This window comes from Takifugu rubripes, chromosome 19 (assembly GCF_901000725.2).
Source record: "Takifugu rubripes chromosome 19, fTakRub1.2, whole genome shotgun sequence".
NCBI classification, from domain to species: domain Eukaryota; kingdom Metazoa; phylum Chordata; class Actinopteri; order Tetraodontiformes; family Tetraodontidae; genus Takifugu; species Takifugu rubripes.
The window spans coordinates 9,359,163-9,375,155 of record NC_042303.1 but is presented as its reverse complement, the minus strand read 5'-3'; the positions used below and the strand labels follow the sequence as shown (position 1 = coordinate 9,375,155).

At 45.5% G+C, this 15,993-nt stretch overlaps 2 protein-coding genes across 4 annotated transcripts; one reads left to right on the top strand and one right to left on the bottom strand.

The window, feature by feature from the left end:
* Positions 1–144: 144 nt before the first annotated feature.
* On the top strand, positions 145–13,158 carry rab44 (RAB44, member RAS oncogene family). Of its 3 annotated transcripts, XM_029826178.1 has the most exons (10): positions 145–208; positions 377–10,380; positions 10,819–10,892; positions 11,072–11,157; positions 11,239–11,376; positions 11,610–11,691; positions 12,043–12,157; positions 12,433–12,531; positions 12,606–12,682; positions 12,762–13,158. In XM_029826178.1, exons 2-10 carry the CDS (start codon positions 391–393, stop codon positions 12,847–12,849), a joined length of 10,749 nt encoding a protein of 3,582 aa, XP_029682038.1. In that variant the 5' UTR covers positions 145–208; positions 377–390; the 3' UTR covers positions 12,850–13,158. The 3 variants fall into 3 exon arrangements, with proteins under 3 accessions (XP_029682038.1, XP_011612199.2, XP_011612198.2); XM_011613897.2 differs by lacking the exon at positions 145–208 and having other exon boundaries at positions 240–10,380; positions 11,242–11,376; XM_011613896.2 differs by lacking the exon at positions 145–208 and having other exon boundaries at positions 240–10,380.
* Positions 13,159–13,228: 70 nt separating this feature from the next.
* trub2 (TruB pseudouridine (psi) synthase family member 2) lies at positions 13,229–15,918 on the bottom strand. The gene is made up of 8 exons (XM_003973315.3): positions 15,381–15,918; positions 15,108–15,242; positions 14,946–15,020; positions 14,786–14,847; positions 14,596–14,677; positions 14,323–14,395; positions 14,057–14,193; positions 13,229–13,973 (listed from the first exon to the last, which is right to left on the bottom strand). The coding sequence occupies exons 1-8, from the start codon at positions 15,496–15,498 to the stop codon at positions 13,672–13,674; spliced, it is 984 nt and encodes a 327-aa protein (XP_003973364.1). The 5' UTR covers positions 15,499–15,918; the 3' UTR covers positions 13,229–13,671.
* Between the last annotated feature and the right edge of the window lie 75 nt (positions 15,919–15,993).

Here is a 15,993-nt window from a genome sequence, read left to right as displayed (position 1 = left end):
CTTTTCTGTTTGACTCGATCACTCCTTGATGTTTAACCAGGAACACAGGTTATGAAATAAAGAGTATTTGAGTTGTCGGTGAGTGTATCAAAGGCTGTGGCTGACTCGCACAGGAAGTTCTCGGTTATTTGAAGCGAGGGAACGCCCCCACCCCCCCTTCCTCTAGTGTGAACTGTTAACTGCTGCTCAGTTTGAGACAGCGGAGGTGGTGAGTACATGTCATTTTCACAGTTGCCTGCAAGACCTTTAACCATGTTACAGTTAAACCTGTTAGTATTGCAGTTAAACCTGTTGGTATTGGGAGGAGCTGCAGATATTTGAAGCTGGGCTGTGAAGTGAATGCTGATTCTTTACATCAATGTGTTAAACGCTTTAGGAGAGGAGCAAATCATGTCGGCTCAGGGTGCAAAGAAAAGAATGGGCTCGCGTCGGCAGCTGAAACATAAATCGCCTGACGTGGATGAGCTCCAGTTCAAGGAGACGACTGTACAGGAGTGCGGTGGGTCAACGGAGAGCGCTGAAGACGTTCTTGAATTGTCAAAGAATAGGAAAAAACTGGGTTCGAGGAGAAAAAACAACAGACAGCATCACGCAAAGGACCTCGGGGTTTCAGATGGAGCCGCCAGAAACACGACTGAAGATGACCAACTTGGCACAACACGGATGTCTCTGACAGATGAGGTAAAAGTTACACATCAAGTCCCAGAGGAGTCCCACAGACACTCTGAGCTCAAACGACAGAGGTATGAAAGGGATCAGAACAATGAGATGTTCATGAATATTGAATCAGAAGATACAGAAATGTCTTGTGCGGCAGAGATAAGGACAGATTTAGCGCCTGGTGAGGAAGTTGAATTTAGCTGTTCTCAGGTTGAAGGAGCTGTGCAGACATTTGATCTCACTGAGATGTGTGACAAAGAGTTAAACATGAAACCTGTGGAGACAGAAGACAACCCAAGAAATGAAGGATTACAGGAGGTCACACAACCAGTTTCTCAATCAAACCTTGAGCACAGAGAGGCAGAAGCAAGCAGTGCTGGGACTGAGGAAACTCTTGAACCAACACATTTGTTTGTAGCAACAGGGACAGTTGAGAAAGAGTCAGAGCTGATGTGTGAGGATGAATTTGTCCTGTGTGAAGCACCTGAGGGCCTTTTGTCTGGATCTCCGTCTCAGGACCAGAACCCTAAACCCAGACACCCAGAGCCTGACCCTCAACCTCTCATTCCTAAAAATGAAACCCCACCAGAGGATCTGGATGATAGAGAGGCTGACTCTAGAGTGGAGTTGTGTGATAACTCAGAGGAGGATGATGGAGGATTAGACAAACCTGGTCCAGAGGTCAAAGGTTTCAGTAGCTCAGAGAACGTTGCAAAAGTCAATACTGAAGATCAGATAGAGTCAGCAGAAATGCACAATATCACGGTCTCACCTGAAAGTGTGTCATGTGACGCTGAACCAGGATCCAGTCCTCATCAGCAACATGTCCATCCAGCAACGACAGACCAGTCTGAGGCTTTAGACACAGGAAATAAGGAATCTGATGCAGTGGATCAAGACTGTGAGGTAGATGATCAAATAGAAGATGATGTCAAATCCAGTTCTGACCAGCTTCATCAGGAGCACAAAGATCTCCTCTCTGAAATGGAGCAGAGCTGCTCTTCTCAGGCTCTGCACTCAGAGACAGATTCTTGTTCGGACCCCCAACCTCAGACAAGTGACCTGAACATCAGTCTGTTAGGAAACAGAAGAAAGCTGGGATCTAGCAGGAGACAGAAAGGTCGACAACGTGCTGTGGGCCCTGGACCTGGATCATACAAACTCCCAGAAGCAGCCATCACTAACAGCAGCGATGAGGAAACTGTTGAAACCAGAAAAATATCAATAACCTTGGAGACTGAGGTCAGAGGTGGAGTTGATGAAAATCCAGGTGATGGTGCATTTGCATTCTTGGCAGCTAAGCAGCAAAAGGATCAGTCAGAGTCCACTGAAGCATCTCAGGAAGTTCCTGATAGGAGCTCAAACACCAGAAACAAAACAGATGAAGATGCTGAAACATTAAGAATAGAGGGCAGCTACTTTCTCAATGAGTCACACATGAAATGGAAAGAGACCAAATGTTCTGGGGCAGCAGAGATCACCTCAGAGTCACAAACTGATGCTGAACGCAGCACTGAAGAAACACAACCTGGAGACACAGACGGAGGATGTCTGCACACATTCGATGTTACTGAGGTGGATGGAGAGAAGGAAACAATGACACAAGAGAAACATGAAAGAGAAAACTCCAACGAGGCCCTGCAGTCAGACGCTGGCTGCTGTTTGAGCTCTGAAGCTCAGGATGGTTTCATCAAAAATGATGAGGAATCAGATACAAACATGAAACCTGTGGAGACAGAAGACAACCCAAGAAATGAAGGATTACAGGAGGTCACACAACCAGTTTCTCAATCAAACCTTGAGCACAGAGAGGCAGAAGCAAGCAGTGCTGGGACTGAGGAAACTCTTGAACCAACACATTTGTTTGTAGCAACAGGGACAGTTGAGAAAGAGTCAGAGCTGATGTGTGAGGATGAATTTGTCCTGTGTGAAGCACCTGAGGGCCTTTTGTCTGGATCTCCTTCTCAGGACCAGAACCCTAAACCCAGACACCCAGAGCCTGACCCTCAACCTCTCATTCCTAAAAATGAAACCCCACCAGAGGATCTGGATGATAGAGAGGCTGACTCTAGAGTGGAGTTGTGTGATAACTCAGAGGAGGATGATGGAGGATTAGACAAACCTGGTCCAGAGGTCAAAGGTTTCAGTAGCTCAGAGAACGTTGCAAAAGTCAATACTGAAGATCAGATAGAGTCAGCAGAAATGCACAATATCACGGTCTCACCTGAAAGTGTGTCATGTGACGCTGAACCAGGATCCAGTCCTCATCAGCAACATGTCCATCCAGCAACGACAGACCAGTCTGAGGCTTTAGACACAGGAAATAAGGAATCTGATGCAGTGGATCAAGACTGTGAGGTGGATGATCAAATAGAAGATGATGTCAAATCCAGTTCTGACCAGCTTCATCAGGAGCACAAAGATCTCCTCTCTGAAATGGAGCAGAGCTGCTCTTCTCAGGCTCTGCACTCAGAGACAGATTCTTGTTCGGACCCCCAACCTCAGACAAGTGACCTGAACATCAGTCTGTTAGGAAACAGAAGAAAGCTGGGATCTAGCAGGAGACAGAAAGGTCGACAACGTGCTGTGGACCCTGGACCTGGATCATACAAACTCCCAGAAGCAGCCATCACTAACAGCAGCGGTGAGGAAACTGTTGAAACCAGAAAAATATCAATAACCTTGGAGACTGAGGTCAGAGGTGGAGTTGATGAAAATCCAGGTGATGGTGCATTTGCATTCTTGGCAGCTAAGCAGCAAAAGGATCTGTCAGAGTCCACTGAAGCATCTCAGGAAGTTCCCGATAGGAGCTCAAACACCAGAAACAAAACAGATGAAGATGCTGAAACATTAAGAATAGAAGGCAGCTACTTTCTCAATGAGTCACACATGAAATGGAAAGAGACCAAATGTTCTGGGGCAGCAGAGATCACCTCAGAGTCACAAACTGATGCTGAACGCAGCACTGAAGAAACACAACTTGGAGACACAGACGGAGGATGTCTGCACACATTCGATGTTACTGAGGTGGATGGAGAGAAGGAAACAATGACACAAGAGAAACATGAAAGAGAAAACTCCAACGAGGCCCTGCAGTCAGACGCTGGCTGCTGTTTGAGCTCTGAAGCTCAGGATGGTTTCATCAAAAATGATGAGGAATCAGATACAAACATGAAACCTGTGGAGACAGAAGACAACCCAAGAAATGAAGGATTACAGGAGGTCACACAACCAGTTTCTCAATCAAACCTTGAGCACAGAGAGGCAGAAGCAAGCAGTGCTGGGACTGAGGAAACTCTTGAACCAACACATTTGTTTGTAGCAACAGGGACAGTTGAGAAAGAGTCAGAGCTGATGTGTGAGGATGAATTTGTCCTGTGTGAAGCACCTGAGGGCCTTTTGTCTGGATCTCCGTCTCAGGACCAGAACCCTAAACCCAGACACCCAGAGCCTGACCCTCAACCTCTCATTCCTAAAAATGAAACCCCACCAGAGGATCTGGATGATAGAGAGGCTGACTCTAGAGTGGAGTTGTGTGATAACTCAGAGGAGGATGATGGAGGATTAGACAAACCTGGTCCAGAGGTCAAAGGTTTCAGTAGCTCAGAGAACGTTGCAAAAGTCAATACTGAAGATCAGATAGAGTCAGCAGAAATGCACAATATCACGGTCTCACCTGAAAGTGTGTCATGTGACGCTGAACCAGGATCCAGTCCTCATCAGCAACATGTCCATCCAGCAACGACAGACCAGTCTGAGGCTTTAGACACAGGAAATAAGGAATCTGATGCAGTGGATCAAGACTGTGAGGTGGATGATCAAATAGAAGATGATGTCAAATCCAGTTCTGACCAGCTTCATCAGGAGCACAAAGATCTCCTCTCTGAAATGGAGCAGAGCTGCTCTTCTCAGGCTCTGCACTCAGAGACAGATTCTTGTTCGGACCCCCAACCTCAGACAAGTGACCTGAACATCAGTCTGTTAGGAAACAGAAGAAAGCTGGGATCTAGCAGGAGAGAGAAAGGTCGACAACGTGCTGTGGACCCTGGACCTGGATCATACAAACTCCCAGAAGCAGCCATCACTAACAGCAGCGATGAGGAAACTGTTGAAACCAGAAAAATATCAATAACCTTGGAGACTGAGGTCAGAGGTGGAGTTGATGAAAATCCAGGTGATGGTGCATTTGCATTCTTGGCAGCTAAGCAGCAAAAGGATCAGTCAGAGTCCACTGAAGCATCTCAGGAAGTTCCCGATAGGAGCTCAAACACCAGAAACAAAACAGATGAAGATGCTGAAACATTAAGAATAGAAGGCAGCTACTTTCTCAATGAGTCACACATGAAATGGAAAGAGACCAAATGTTCTGGGGCAGCAGAGATCACCTCAGAGTCACAAACTGATGCTGAACGCAGCACTGAAGAAACACAACTTGGAGACACAGACGGAGGATGTCTGCACACATTCGATGTTACTGAGGTGGATGGAGAGAAGGAAACAATGACACAAGAGAAACATGAAAGAGAAAACTCCAACGAGGCCCTGCAGTCAGACGCTGGCTGCTGTTTGAGCTCTGAAGCTCAGGATGGTTTCATCAAAAATGATGAGGAATCAGATACAAACATGAAACCTGTGGAGACAGAAGACAACCCAAGAAATGAAGGATTACAGGAGGTCACACAACCAGTTTCTCAATCAAACCTTGAGCACAGAGAGGCAGAAGCAAGCAGTGCTGGGACTGAGGAAACTCTTGAACCAACACATTTGTTTGTAGCAACAGGGACAGTTGAGAAAGAGTCAGAGCTGATGTGTGAGGATGAATTTGTCCTGTGTGAAGCACCTGAGGGCCTTTTGTCTGGATCTCCGTCTCAGGACCAGAACCCTAAACCCAGACACCCAGAGCCTGACCCTCAACCTCTCATTCCTAAAAATGAAACCCCACCAGAGGATCTGGATGATAGAGAGGCTGACTCTAGAGTGGAGTTGTGTGATAACTCAGAGGAGGATGATGGAGGATTAGACAAACCTGGTCCAGAGGTCAAAGGTTTCAGTAGCTCAGAGAACGTTGCAAAAGTCAATACTGAAGATCAGATAGAGTCAGCAGAAATGCACAATATCACGGTCTCACCTGAAAGTGTGTCATGTGACGCTGAACCAGGATCCAGTCCTCATCAGCAACATGTCCATCCAGCAACGACAGACCAGTCTGAGGCTTTAGACACAGGAAATAAGGAATCTGATGCAGTGGATCAAGACTGTGAGGTGGATGATCAAATAGAAGATGATGTCAAATCCAGTTCTGACCAGCTTCATCAGGAGCACAAAGATCTCCTCTCTGAAATGGAGCAGAGCTGCTCTTCTCAGGCTCTGCACTCAGAGACAGATTCTTGTTCGGACCCCCAACCTCAGACAAGTGACCTGAACATCAGTCTGTTAGGAAACAGAAGAAAGCTGGGATCTAGCAGGAGACAGAAAGGTCGACAACGTGCTGTGGACCCTGGACCTGGATCATACAAACTCCCAGAAGCAGCCATCACTAACAGCAGCGATGAGGAAACTGTTGAAACCAGAAAAATATCAATAACCTTGGAGACTGAGGTCAGAGGTGGAGTTGATGAAAATCCAGGTGATGGTGCATTTGCATTCTTGGCAGCTAAGCAGCAAAAGGATCAGTCAGAGTCCACTGAAGCATCTCAGGAAGTTCCTGATAGGAGCTCAAACACCAGAAACAAAACAGATGAAGATGCTGAAACATTAAGAATAGAGGGCAGCTACTTTCTCAATGAGTCACACATGAAATGGAAAGAGACCAAATGTTCTGGGGCAGCAGAGATCACCTCAGAGTCACAAACTGATGCTGAACGCAGCACTGAAGAAACACAACTTGGAGACACAGACGGAGGATGTCTGCACACATTCGATGTTACTGAGGTGGATGGAGAGAAGGAAACAATGACACAAGAGAAACATGAAAGAGAAAACTCCAACGAGGCCCTGCAGTCAGACGCTGGCTGCTGTTTGAGCTCTGAAGCTCAGGATGGTTTCATCAAAAATGATGAGGAATCAGATACAAACATGAAACCTGTGGAGACAGAAGACAACCCAAGAAATGAAGGATTACAGGAGGTCACACAACCAGTTTCTCAATCAAACCTTGAGCACAGAGAGGCAGAAGCAAGCAGTGCTGGGACTGAGGAAACTCTTGAACCAACACATTTGTTTGTAGCAACAGGGACAGTTGAGAAAGAGTCAGAGCTGATGTGTGAGGATGAATTTGTCCTGTGTGAAGCACCTGAGGGCCTTTTGTCTGGATCTCCGTCTCAGGACCAGAACCCTAAACCCAGACACCCAGAGCCTGACCCTCAACCTCTCATTCCTAAAAATGAAACCCCACCAGAGGATCTGGATGATAGAGAGGCTGACTCTAGAGTGGAGTTGTGTGATAACTCAGAGGAGGATGATGGAGGATTAGACAAACCTGGTCCAGAGGTCAAAGGTTTCAGTAGCTCAGAGAACGTTGCAAAAGTCAATACTGAAGATCAGATAGAGTCAGCAGAAATGCACAATATCACGGTCTCACCTGAAAGTGTGTCATGTGACGCTGAACCAGGATCCAGTCCTCATCAGCAACATGTCCATCCAGCAACGACAGACCAGTCTGAGGCTTTAGACACAGGAAATAAGGAATCTGATGCAGTGGATCAAGACTGTGAGGTGGATGATCAAATAGAAGATGATGTCAAATCCAGTTCTGACCAGCTTCATCAGGAGCACAAAGATCTCCTCTCTGAAATGGAGCAGAGCTGCTCTTCTCAGGCTCTGCACTCAGAGACAGATTCTTGTTCGGACCCCCAACCTCAGACAAGTGACCTGAACATCAGTCTGTTAGGAAACAGAAGAAAGCTGGGATCTAGCAGGAGACAGAAAGGTCGACAACGTGCTGTGGGCCCTGGACCTGGATCATACAAACTCCCAGAAGCAGCCATCACTAACAGCAGCGATGAGGAAACTGTTGAAACCAGAAAAATATCAATAACCTTGGAGACTGAGGTCAGAGGTGGAGTTGATGAAAATCCAGGTGATGGTGCATTTGCATTCTTGGCAGCTAAGCAGCAAAAGGATCAGTCAGAGTCCACTGAAGCATCTCAGGAAGTTCCTGATAGGAGCTCAAACACCAGAAACAAAACAGATGAAGATGCTGAAACATTAAGAATAGAAGGCAGCTACTTTCTCAATGAGTCACACATGAAATGGAAAGAGACCAAATGTTCTGGGGCAGCAGAGATCACCTCAGAGTCACAAACTGATGCTGAACGCAGCACTGAAGAAACACAACTTGGAGACACAGACGGAGGATGTCTGCACACATTCGATGTTACTGAGGTGGATGGAGAGAAGGAAACAATGACACAAGAGAAACATGAAAGAGAAAACTCCAACGAGGCCCTGCAGTCAGACGCTGGCTGCTGTTTGAGCTCTGAAGCTCAGGATGGTTTCATCAAAAATGATGAGGAATCAGATACAAACATGAAACCTGTGGAGACAGAAGACAACCCAAGAAATGAAGGATTACAGGAGGTCACACAACCAGTTTCTCAATCAAACCTTGAGCACAGAGAGGCAGAAGCAAGCAGTGCTGGGACTGAGGAAACTCTTGAACCAACACATTTGTTTGTAGCAACAGGGACAGTTGAGAAAGAGTCAGAGCTGATGTGTGAGGATGAATTTGTCCTGTGTGAAGCACCTGAGGGCCTTTTGTCTGGATCTCTGTCTCAGGACCAGAACCCTAAACCCAGACACCCAGAGCCTGACCCTCAACCTCTCATTCCTAAAAATGAAACCCCACCAGAGGATCTGGATGAAGCGATGACGCTAAAGCAGGAGATGGAGGAAATGAGCTCCAATGACTGTGTACTTCCTTTTGTACCTCAGCCAGAAGATGGTATTACTTTGGACTCTGACCTTCAGGAGGATGTTGCAACAGCAGAAGATTTAGTGTTAAATCCCATCGGGAACAGAAGAAAACTGGCTTCCAGCCGAAGACATAAAGGGAGGCAGCATGTCAAGGACACCCGGAAAGAAACATTTAATGAACCAAAAGAAGAAACGACAGAGACAACAACTGATGAAGTGGTTGTGGAATTAATAACAGCATCTGCAACCATGAGAACAAATGCTTCTTATAAATTTCAGCCGGAAACGGAGCCAGAACTCCATCCAGCTCAGAATCCAGGCGTCAGAGAAGATAAAAGTTTCCAAGAAGATATAGATTTGTCCCAGAATGTAAAAGATAATGACCAAATTGTGACAGGCAGCGATTCTGACATACAGAGGATGACATTTGAGGAAAATTCTGCAGGAGCTTTAGTCACTTTAGAGGGTTTTACACAAGAAGCTCCACATCTGGTCCAGAAGGACGAAGACTCAATCGGGAACGTCCACGTACGGCACACAAATGATCCAAAAGAGACTGGAGGACATCCAGGAGGCGAGGAGTCAGCCGACGGACAGCAGGAACTTGTGCAAAGCTCTGATACTTCAACGCAGCAGGACCCAGAAATCAGCTGTTCATCTGAGCCCACCAATGCCAAAGACACCAGCTCTGACCCTTCGTCTCTACTCTGTTTCCAGGAGACCATCAGCGACGACCCAGCCATGGAAGCCTCGGCAGGGCATGAACCAAAGAGCCACTTAGATGACAGGCTGCACTCCCAAGAAAAATCCAAACAGACAAGGAGAAAGATGGGCTCCACTCGCTGGACTCATAAAAAACAAGAGGACGAACATGTCCACAGGGCTGAAACATCAGAACTCAGAGATAACACACAGGCCGGCGGGGGACGTTTTGAGGTTTCCCTGGATAAAAACACGGTGTCGTCGGTGGAGCCCCCGCAGGAAGAGGCAGATATAACCTCTGACCTCCAGCGTACACACAGCACCCTGATATCTCACACCGATGGCTTAACAGCTTGTGTCGCGGGCCAGTCAGCCTCTGACAGTCAGGGGGTCTTTAATCCCACCATAAATGTTCAGGGAGCTGATTTATGGGATGGTGACGGGAATATAGATGTGAATGTGGAGCCATCACAGTTAGATGGTTTTACAGCCCCCGAGGCTCACACAGCTGGCTGCCTGGTAAATCCCTCACAGCGGTCACCCATCGGAGACGCCATAAACACTCGGAGCTTTGAGAGCAACCTGGTCGGCGAGGAGAGCGTCAACAGCATAACTGAAATACAGCAACCAGAAACAATCACGTCTGAAGTGGGAGGAAGAGCTGAAGATCCAGGCAAGGTGGCAGAGGGAGGGTGCATCAAACACCTGGAGCCTGCGGACACAGGTTCTGATTTAAATACGGGCGGCAGGAGAAGAAAGATGGGCTCCATGCGCAGGAACCTGAACTCAGGTAGAAAAGAGGAAGACGTGCGTCAACAACAGAAGGTGGACAACGAACAAGCAGATGAAGTGAGTGAAGACAGCGTCTCTGAACACAGTCAGGAAGCAGCAAAGGACCCGCGTCCTCTTGAACCTGCACCTCACCCGACATCTGAGGAGGACCCAGCCGACCAATCAGCCCATCAGCCAGTCACGTCTCCAGACAGCGATTTAATGTCAGGAACATTATTGAGCGGGAGGAGAAGAAAACTGGGATCTCACAGGATGTCGTCCAAACCCCCAAATCAGGAAGCCCAAACTGGAGGCGACGACAAATTATCAGAGGTGAGGATTATTTTAAAAACTAGTAACAGTCTTCATTAGGCTTGTTTTACACTCTCCCTCGATGTTTAACGTGCACTTTTTCAGTGCAATGCAGACATAAGGACTACTTTGGCACCTCTTTACTGCCCGTTTTGCCTTCCACTTCTGCCGTGACACTGAAAAATTTAACAGAAGCAAATTGAGGAACATGTGGCTGATACTAGATAGTTAAAAGGAGAACACCAAAACTTGACTCTTTCATATTTTACCACCACCATTTGGCCCCATTAAGAATGCGACAGGAAAGATGTAATATGTTTTGGACTGTACTTTCTCGCCCACGGCAGAATAGTTTCATCAGGAAAACACCATATTTTTGGCGTAACCTTGGCCGTAAAGTCGTCAGTATGAGTTCTAAAAAGTGGTGAAAAGAAAAGATTTCCTTGATTTTCTGTTCAGGTTGATGACAACGAGAAGGAAAGTTCCACAAACATCAGCTCCTCTACACCCGGACGTCACTCGAATCCCGTGAGGTAAATTCCGCTCAGAGACGCTGCAGCCTCCAAAACTTCTGAGTCCTTCTGATCACATGGTGCAACTTGGTCCTTAAAAGTTGATGTTTGTTCCAGTTGAGAGGCACGCTCAGGGAGTATTGTTTAAAATGCAGAAGTCTGTTTGTTAAGAACGTTTTTTTGGGTCGGGTCTCCAACAGTGACCTGGGTTCTGCACCGAGGACCCCCGTTGAGTCTCCTCCTGGAAGGCGCCTCAGTCAAGACAGTCGGAGTTCGATCTCTCTTGGTAAAACTAACGCCGACCGGCGGAAGACTGGCACCACATTGTGCACGCAAATACAAATGTCAGTCTTGGTTTTCATTTCAGCAGGAAGTTCTGGAGATGGAGGTGTGAACTCTAACAGTTACAACGTGGTCATGGTGGGGAACAGCAGCGTGGGCAAGACCTCCTTCATGAGAAGAGTTCAGAACGGAAGGTTCTCTTCAGACCTCCCCTCCTCCGTCGGTAAGAAAGAAAGAAAGATTATGTATAATATGCTCACACTCCACTGTACTGCACCCAGGCAACAATGGGGATTAGGTGTCTTGTTCATGGGCACATGAGCCATTCTGGGATTTAAACCAGCAAACCTCTGGTTACAAGACCAAATCCTTTCCTTCCAAGATGCTCTTTTTTTGTCCCTCTTTTCCGACACATCACGCCAACGTACAGAAGAATGAACTCTTTACTTTGTGCAGGGCTGGACACGTGCCCGTGGCCGGTGACGGCGGATGGAAGACGCGTCGTGCTGCAGTTGTGGGACACGGCAGGTCAAGAAAGGCAAGTTTCCCCGAGTCCTCTGACATCACTGAGAGGGGAGTACAAACATTTAATGGTCGCATCATCTCCTTATTGGGATGCGTGAGAAGGGAATTCATCAGGGAGCCGCGAGAGAAGGACCCAATGATGATCCCCTCTGATTTTGGGTGAACTTTACAGCCTTTACACCTCTTATAGAGAACTTTACAGGAATGCCCACAGGTTGGTGATCCACTGGGTCATGCTTTAGAGGCACCAGACAGATTTGCGTCACACTTTTGGGTTTCCATTATAACTGGAATTGTTTTGCAGTCCCTGTAACCGTCCAGATTCTCTGAGGTCACATCTCTTGTTTATTTTGTTCCCTTGCAGGTTTCACAGCATCACAAGGCAGATTTTCCATAAAGCCCACGCATTTCTCTTGATGTATGATATCACTTCCTCCTGGAGCTTTACAGCGGTCAGCTACTGGGCAAACTGCATTCAGGTACCGTCTCTGCCAACAGATTAAACATTCTGCAGATTTGCAGCATAACCAAGCAAAAATTTTGACTATTTTGACTTTTTTTGAGGGCGGATGGGGGTGGACTTTTGGTGCAATGTCGACTGTTTTTCCTTAGTGATTAAATGTAGATGGAACTAAAGTTTATGTCACACTGATGTCTGATAATGCAGAGAACAAACAGTAATATAAATAGTTCCGATGGGACAGAGAGGATAAACGAGTGGGTGCAACAAGACAATGACTCATCTGCTTTGCAGGAAGAAGCTGCTGAAAATGTGACTATTTTGCTTCTGGGAAACAAGAGCGATTGTGCAGAGCGACAGGTTCCAACTCAGAAAGGTGAAATTCTGGCTAAGGTACAGGAACCTCACCAACTCATCATCAGCTGTTGTATTCCAGAGGCACTAAAGGTCACATTTAAATTCCACAGGAGTACAACTTTGAATTCATGGAGTGCAGTGTCGCCACAGGCCAAAATGTGAACGAGTCCCTGCAAACACTGGCCAGGTATTTATTTATCTTTGACAAGTGCGTCACCCGAGATTTGTTAAATCTATCTGTGCTTACAAACTGTGTTATTCAACAGGATACTGAGTAATAAAGTCAAGCTAGGAGAGGAAACCACAGCGTTGCACAAAGAGCCCCAGCAGAAAAAATCATCAGGATGTTGCTGAAAAGATGCTAGCGGACAAGTTTCTATTCAGGGATTACACCTGTCCAGTCTGCTTCAATTCAGACAAAGCAGCAGAGAATAAAATGCAGACTTTACACAAATGTACCTCTTCTCTTACATTTGGAGGATATGTGTTCTATATTTTAGGATTCAACATGTGCAATATGGTTTTATTTTTCCCTTCTGTTGATATGATTTATGTAAAAGTTTGGAGTTTGAATTAATCATTTCTTGTCACAGTGGCCAAATAATCAAAATTCATTTTTAATATGCATATCTAGAGCTAAATGAAAATAAAAAGCAGAAAATGTTTTGGGTTTTTTTTTTAAACCATTGTTTTTTGTTCATTTCTGAACAACTTATGTTCTTGTGAACCAAACCATTCTCCAAATCCTTTTAATGAACCTCCAGCACATAATCTGCAGGGTTTCAAACGTTGCACCAACAAGAATAAAAAAAACATTCATTTCACGAAAAATTGACGTCACATAGATATTAGATTATGTATTTGTCGCCATCTAGTGGTAGGAGCACGCCTCGCAAGAATCATAACCAGTCATAAACCAGTCCAACATCCTTCCATTTTCAGGCGAGTCACAGGAACTATGATGCCTGCAAAGGAACAAAACTTTCTACAAAAATACAACTTAAACATTTGATTTTTACTACAAAAGCGTATTACTGCATTAATTGAAACTCAAGGTAACATCAACAATGTTCAAGGCTATAGTTGAAAATGTACACACCGATGACAAAAAAAAGCACATTTTATGCCACTGTATGGAACATTATGTGCAACAATTAAGTGTAGCTGGTGGATCGTTCAAATCACTGCTGGTGTCTCATTGCAGATTTCATGTTCTTCTTGACGTTTGACTGCTGTTGATGTGTGATTTATCTTTGTGGGGGGTGATTTTTTTCTCTTTTTAGAAGCGTGGTACTGACGGACAGCCTGCATTATATCAGCAGCCGTCCACTGTTGATGGACCAGGGCATCCTTCAGGGTGAAGGGACCATCTCTGGTCCGTCGAACTCCTTTACACACCGCCGTGCTGCGCAGCTCCAGTCCTATCTCGTGCACAATTCTGCGCAAATATTTCTGAGTGTCGTTCAGACACTGGACCTCTGTGACAGAGAAAAACAGCCCACAACCACAGTATGTAAATGTGATCTCAGGTTTACTTGTGGGTCAGTTGACAATGACTCACCTAAAGTGAAGTTGGGAGGCTGGAAGTGAATGCATCGCAAGCCTTTCAAAATAGGCGGCGATTTCCCATCTGGACCGAGTAAACCTCGGGCCGCCATCTCATATGCGTCCTGTGATTTCATGTCAACATTGGAATACCTGAAGCGGCAAAAGGAAACTGTCATGGAAATAATCCCTGAGCATCTCAATACAGCGAAAAGGAACAAATGAAAGGAACAAATGAAAAAAGGGTTCACTATAATATTATGTGGATCTGGAATACAGTACATTAACAACGCCTTCTGATTGGCTCCCTCCAGCATGGCCAAAACTCTCTCAAGCTTATCCTGTGTGATGTGATCTGTTGAAGAAGAAACATTTAAGGGACAGATTGAATAGTGGTTAAATGTGTTTAATGTGTATTTAATAATTGGGCAGTAATCAACCGATAATTATGAAGACAACGACGACTGAAACAACGACTGCAGTGACATAGCTTTAGACATCATGCTGCTTTTAAATATTGTGGTCTAGAGGAATAGATGAATGAAGGTATCATACCATAGGTGGATCTTTCCACAACTTTGCCTGTGTGAGAAAAATCAGCTGTTGCCGTCCCGAATTCGCCTTCCAATGTGTATTCCTAAAACATATCGCAATACCTTTTAAAAAGCATTTAAAAAAAATATTTAATGACTTGTATAGCCATTATATCCTGGCTGATGTAAAACCAGCCACATTGACGACTCACACTTGTGACTTGAGCACTGTAGAGATCACCGAGGGCCCTGTTTCCATTTCCAACAGCAAGAGCTATCACGTAAACAAACAACAACAGTGATTTAAAAAAAAAAATCAAACAAGGCATTAAAGACTGATGTAAGATGTAATGAATGTTTAAATAACCATACTCAGAACACCAGAAGAGGCCACATCCAGGCGATGTCCTACTCCTACTTTCATAAACTGCACTTCGGGTCCAGTTACTACAACACCCCCAAGATACTTTTCATTAACTCACTTAAGCTTTTAAAAGGTGACACATGTGATCATTAAACCTCCAATGAACATACCCAGAGGATGCTTGGACAGCACTGGCAGGGAGACTGTCCTCAGAGCGAGTCCTCTGGACGCTTCCGTCTCACTGCCTGGTGCGTTCAAGAAGCAGATTTTGTGTGGAAGTGGCTGAGAAGGCGTAGCATTTAAATCTACATGACACAAAACAAAGAGTCAACGGATTAAAATACACGATTTAGGCTATTGTATCGCTAACCGATATTAGGCACCGAAAAGTAAACGTGTTTAGTGAGTCGCAGAATGACTTTGCCAGCGTAGGTCATCCTTACCGTTACGAATGTTAGTTTCGATGGTGTCTCGAACCAGTTTCCAGTGAACACCGGAGGGTTTGTAAACAGAAAAAATGCCCTCTAACCTCCGAAGCATACGGATCGCAGGAGTTGCCATGGTGTTCGCGGCATCCCGGTTTGTTGGGGGGGGGGAAACAGCAAAGTGTAACGCCTATAAAAGCTTGCTCATGTAGACTTCATTCTACATACCAAACCAAAACACCTCCACAGCGTGAACCTTTACACATGCGCGGACGTTTTCTTCTTCTACGATTGATTTTTCTTCTTCTTCGACGGGAGCATTTACTTTCTCCTTCCTAGCTGGTACTTCAACGTGCTGCCCCTACTGGGATATTCCGGATATGCAGCATAATTCTACTTTGTAAATGCGATAAAAACTACGTACAGATTTCAATTGATTTCACAATTTAAAAAAAATATATAGCAGGAATGAGAGCGTTCGACATTACATTGATTTTGTTAGGTTTGGTAGAAAGGTCTCACATAAATGTTTCGACAGCATTCCAGAAGAGGGCAATAAACTAACCTAAATCGACTTCAGCGAAGACGTAGTCGCATATTTCTATTCGTAGGATTGCGAAGGACTGCCGTA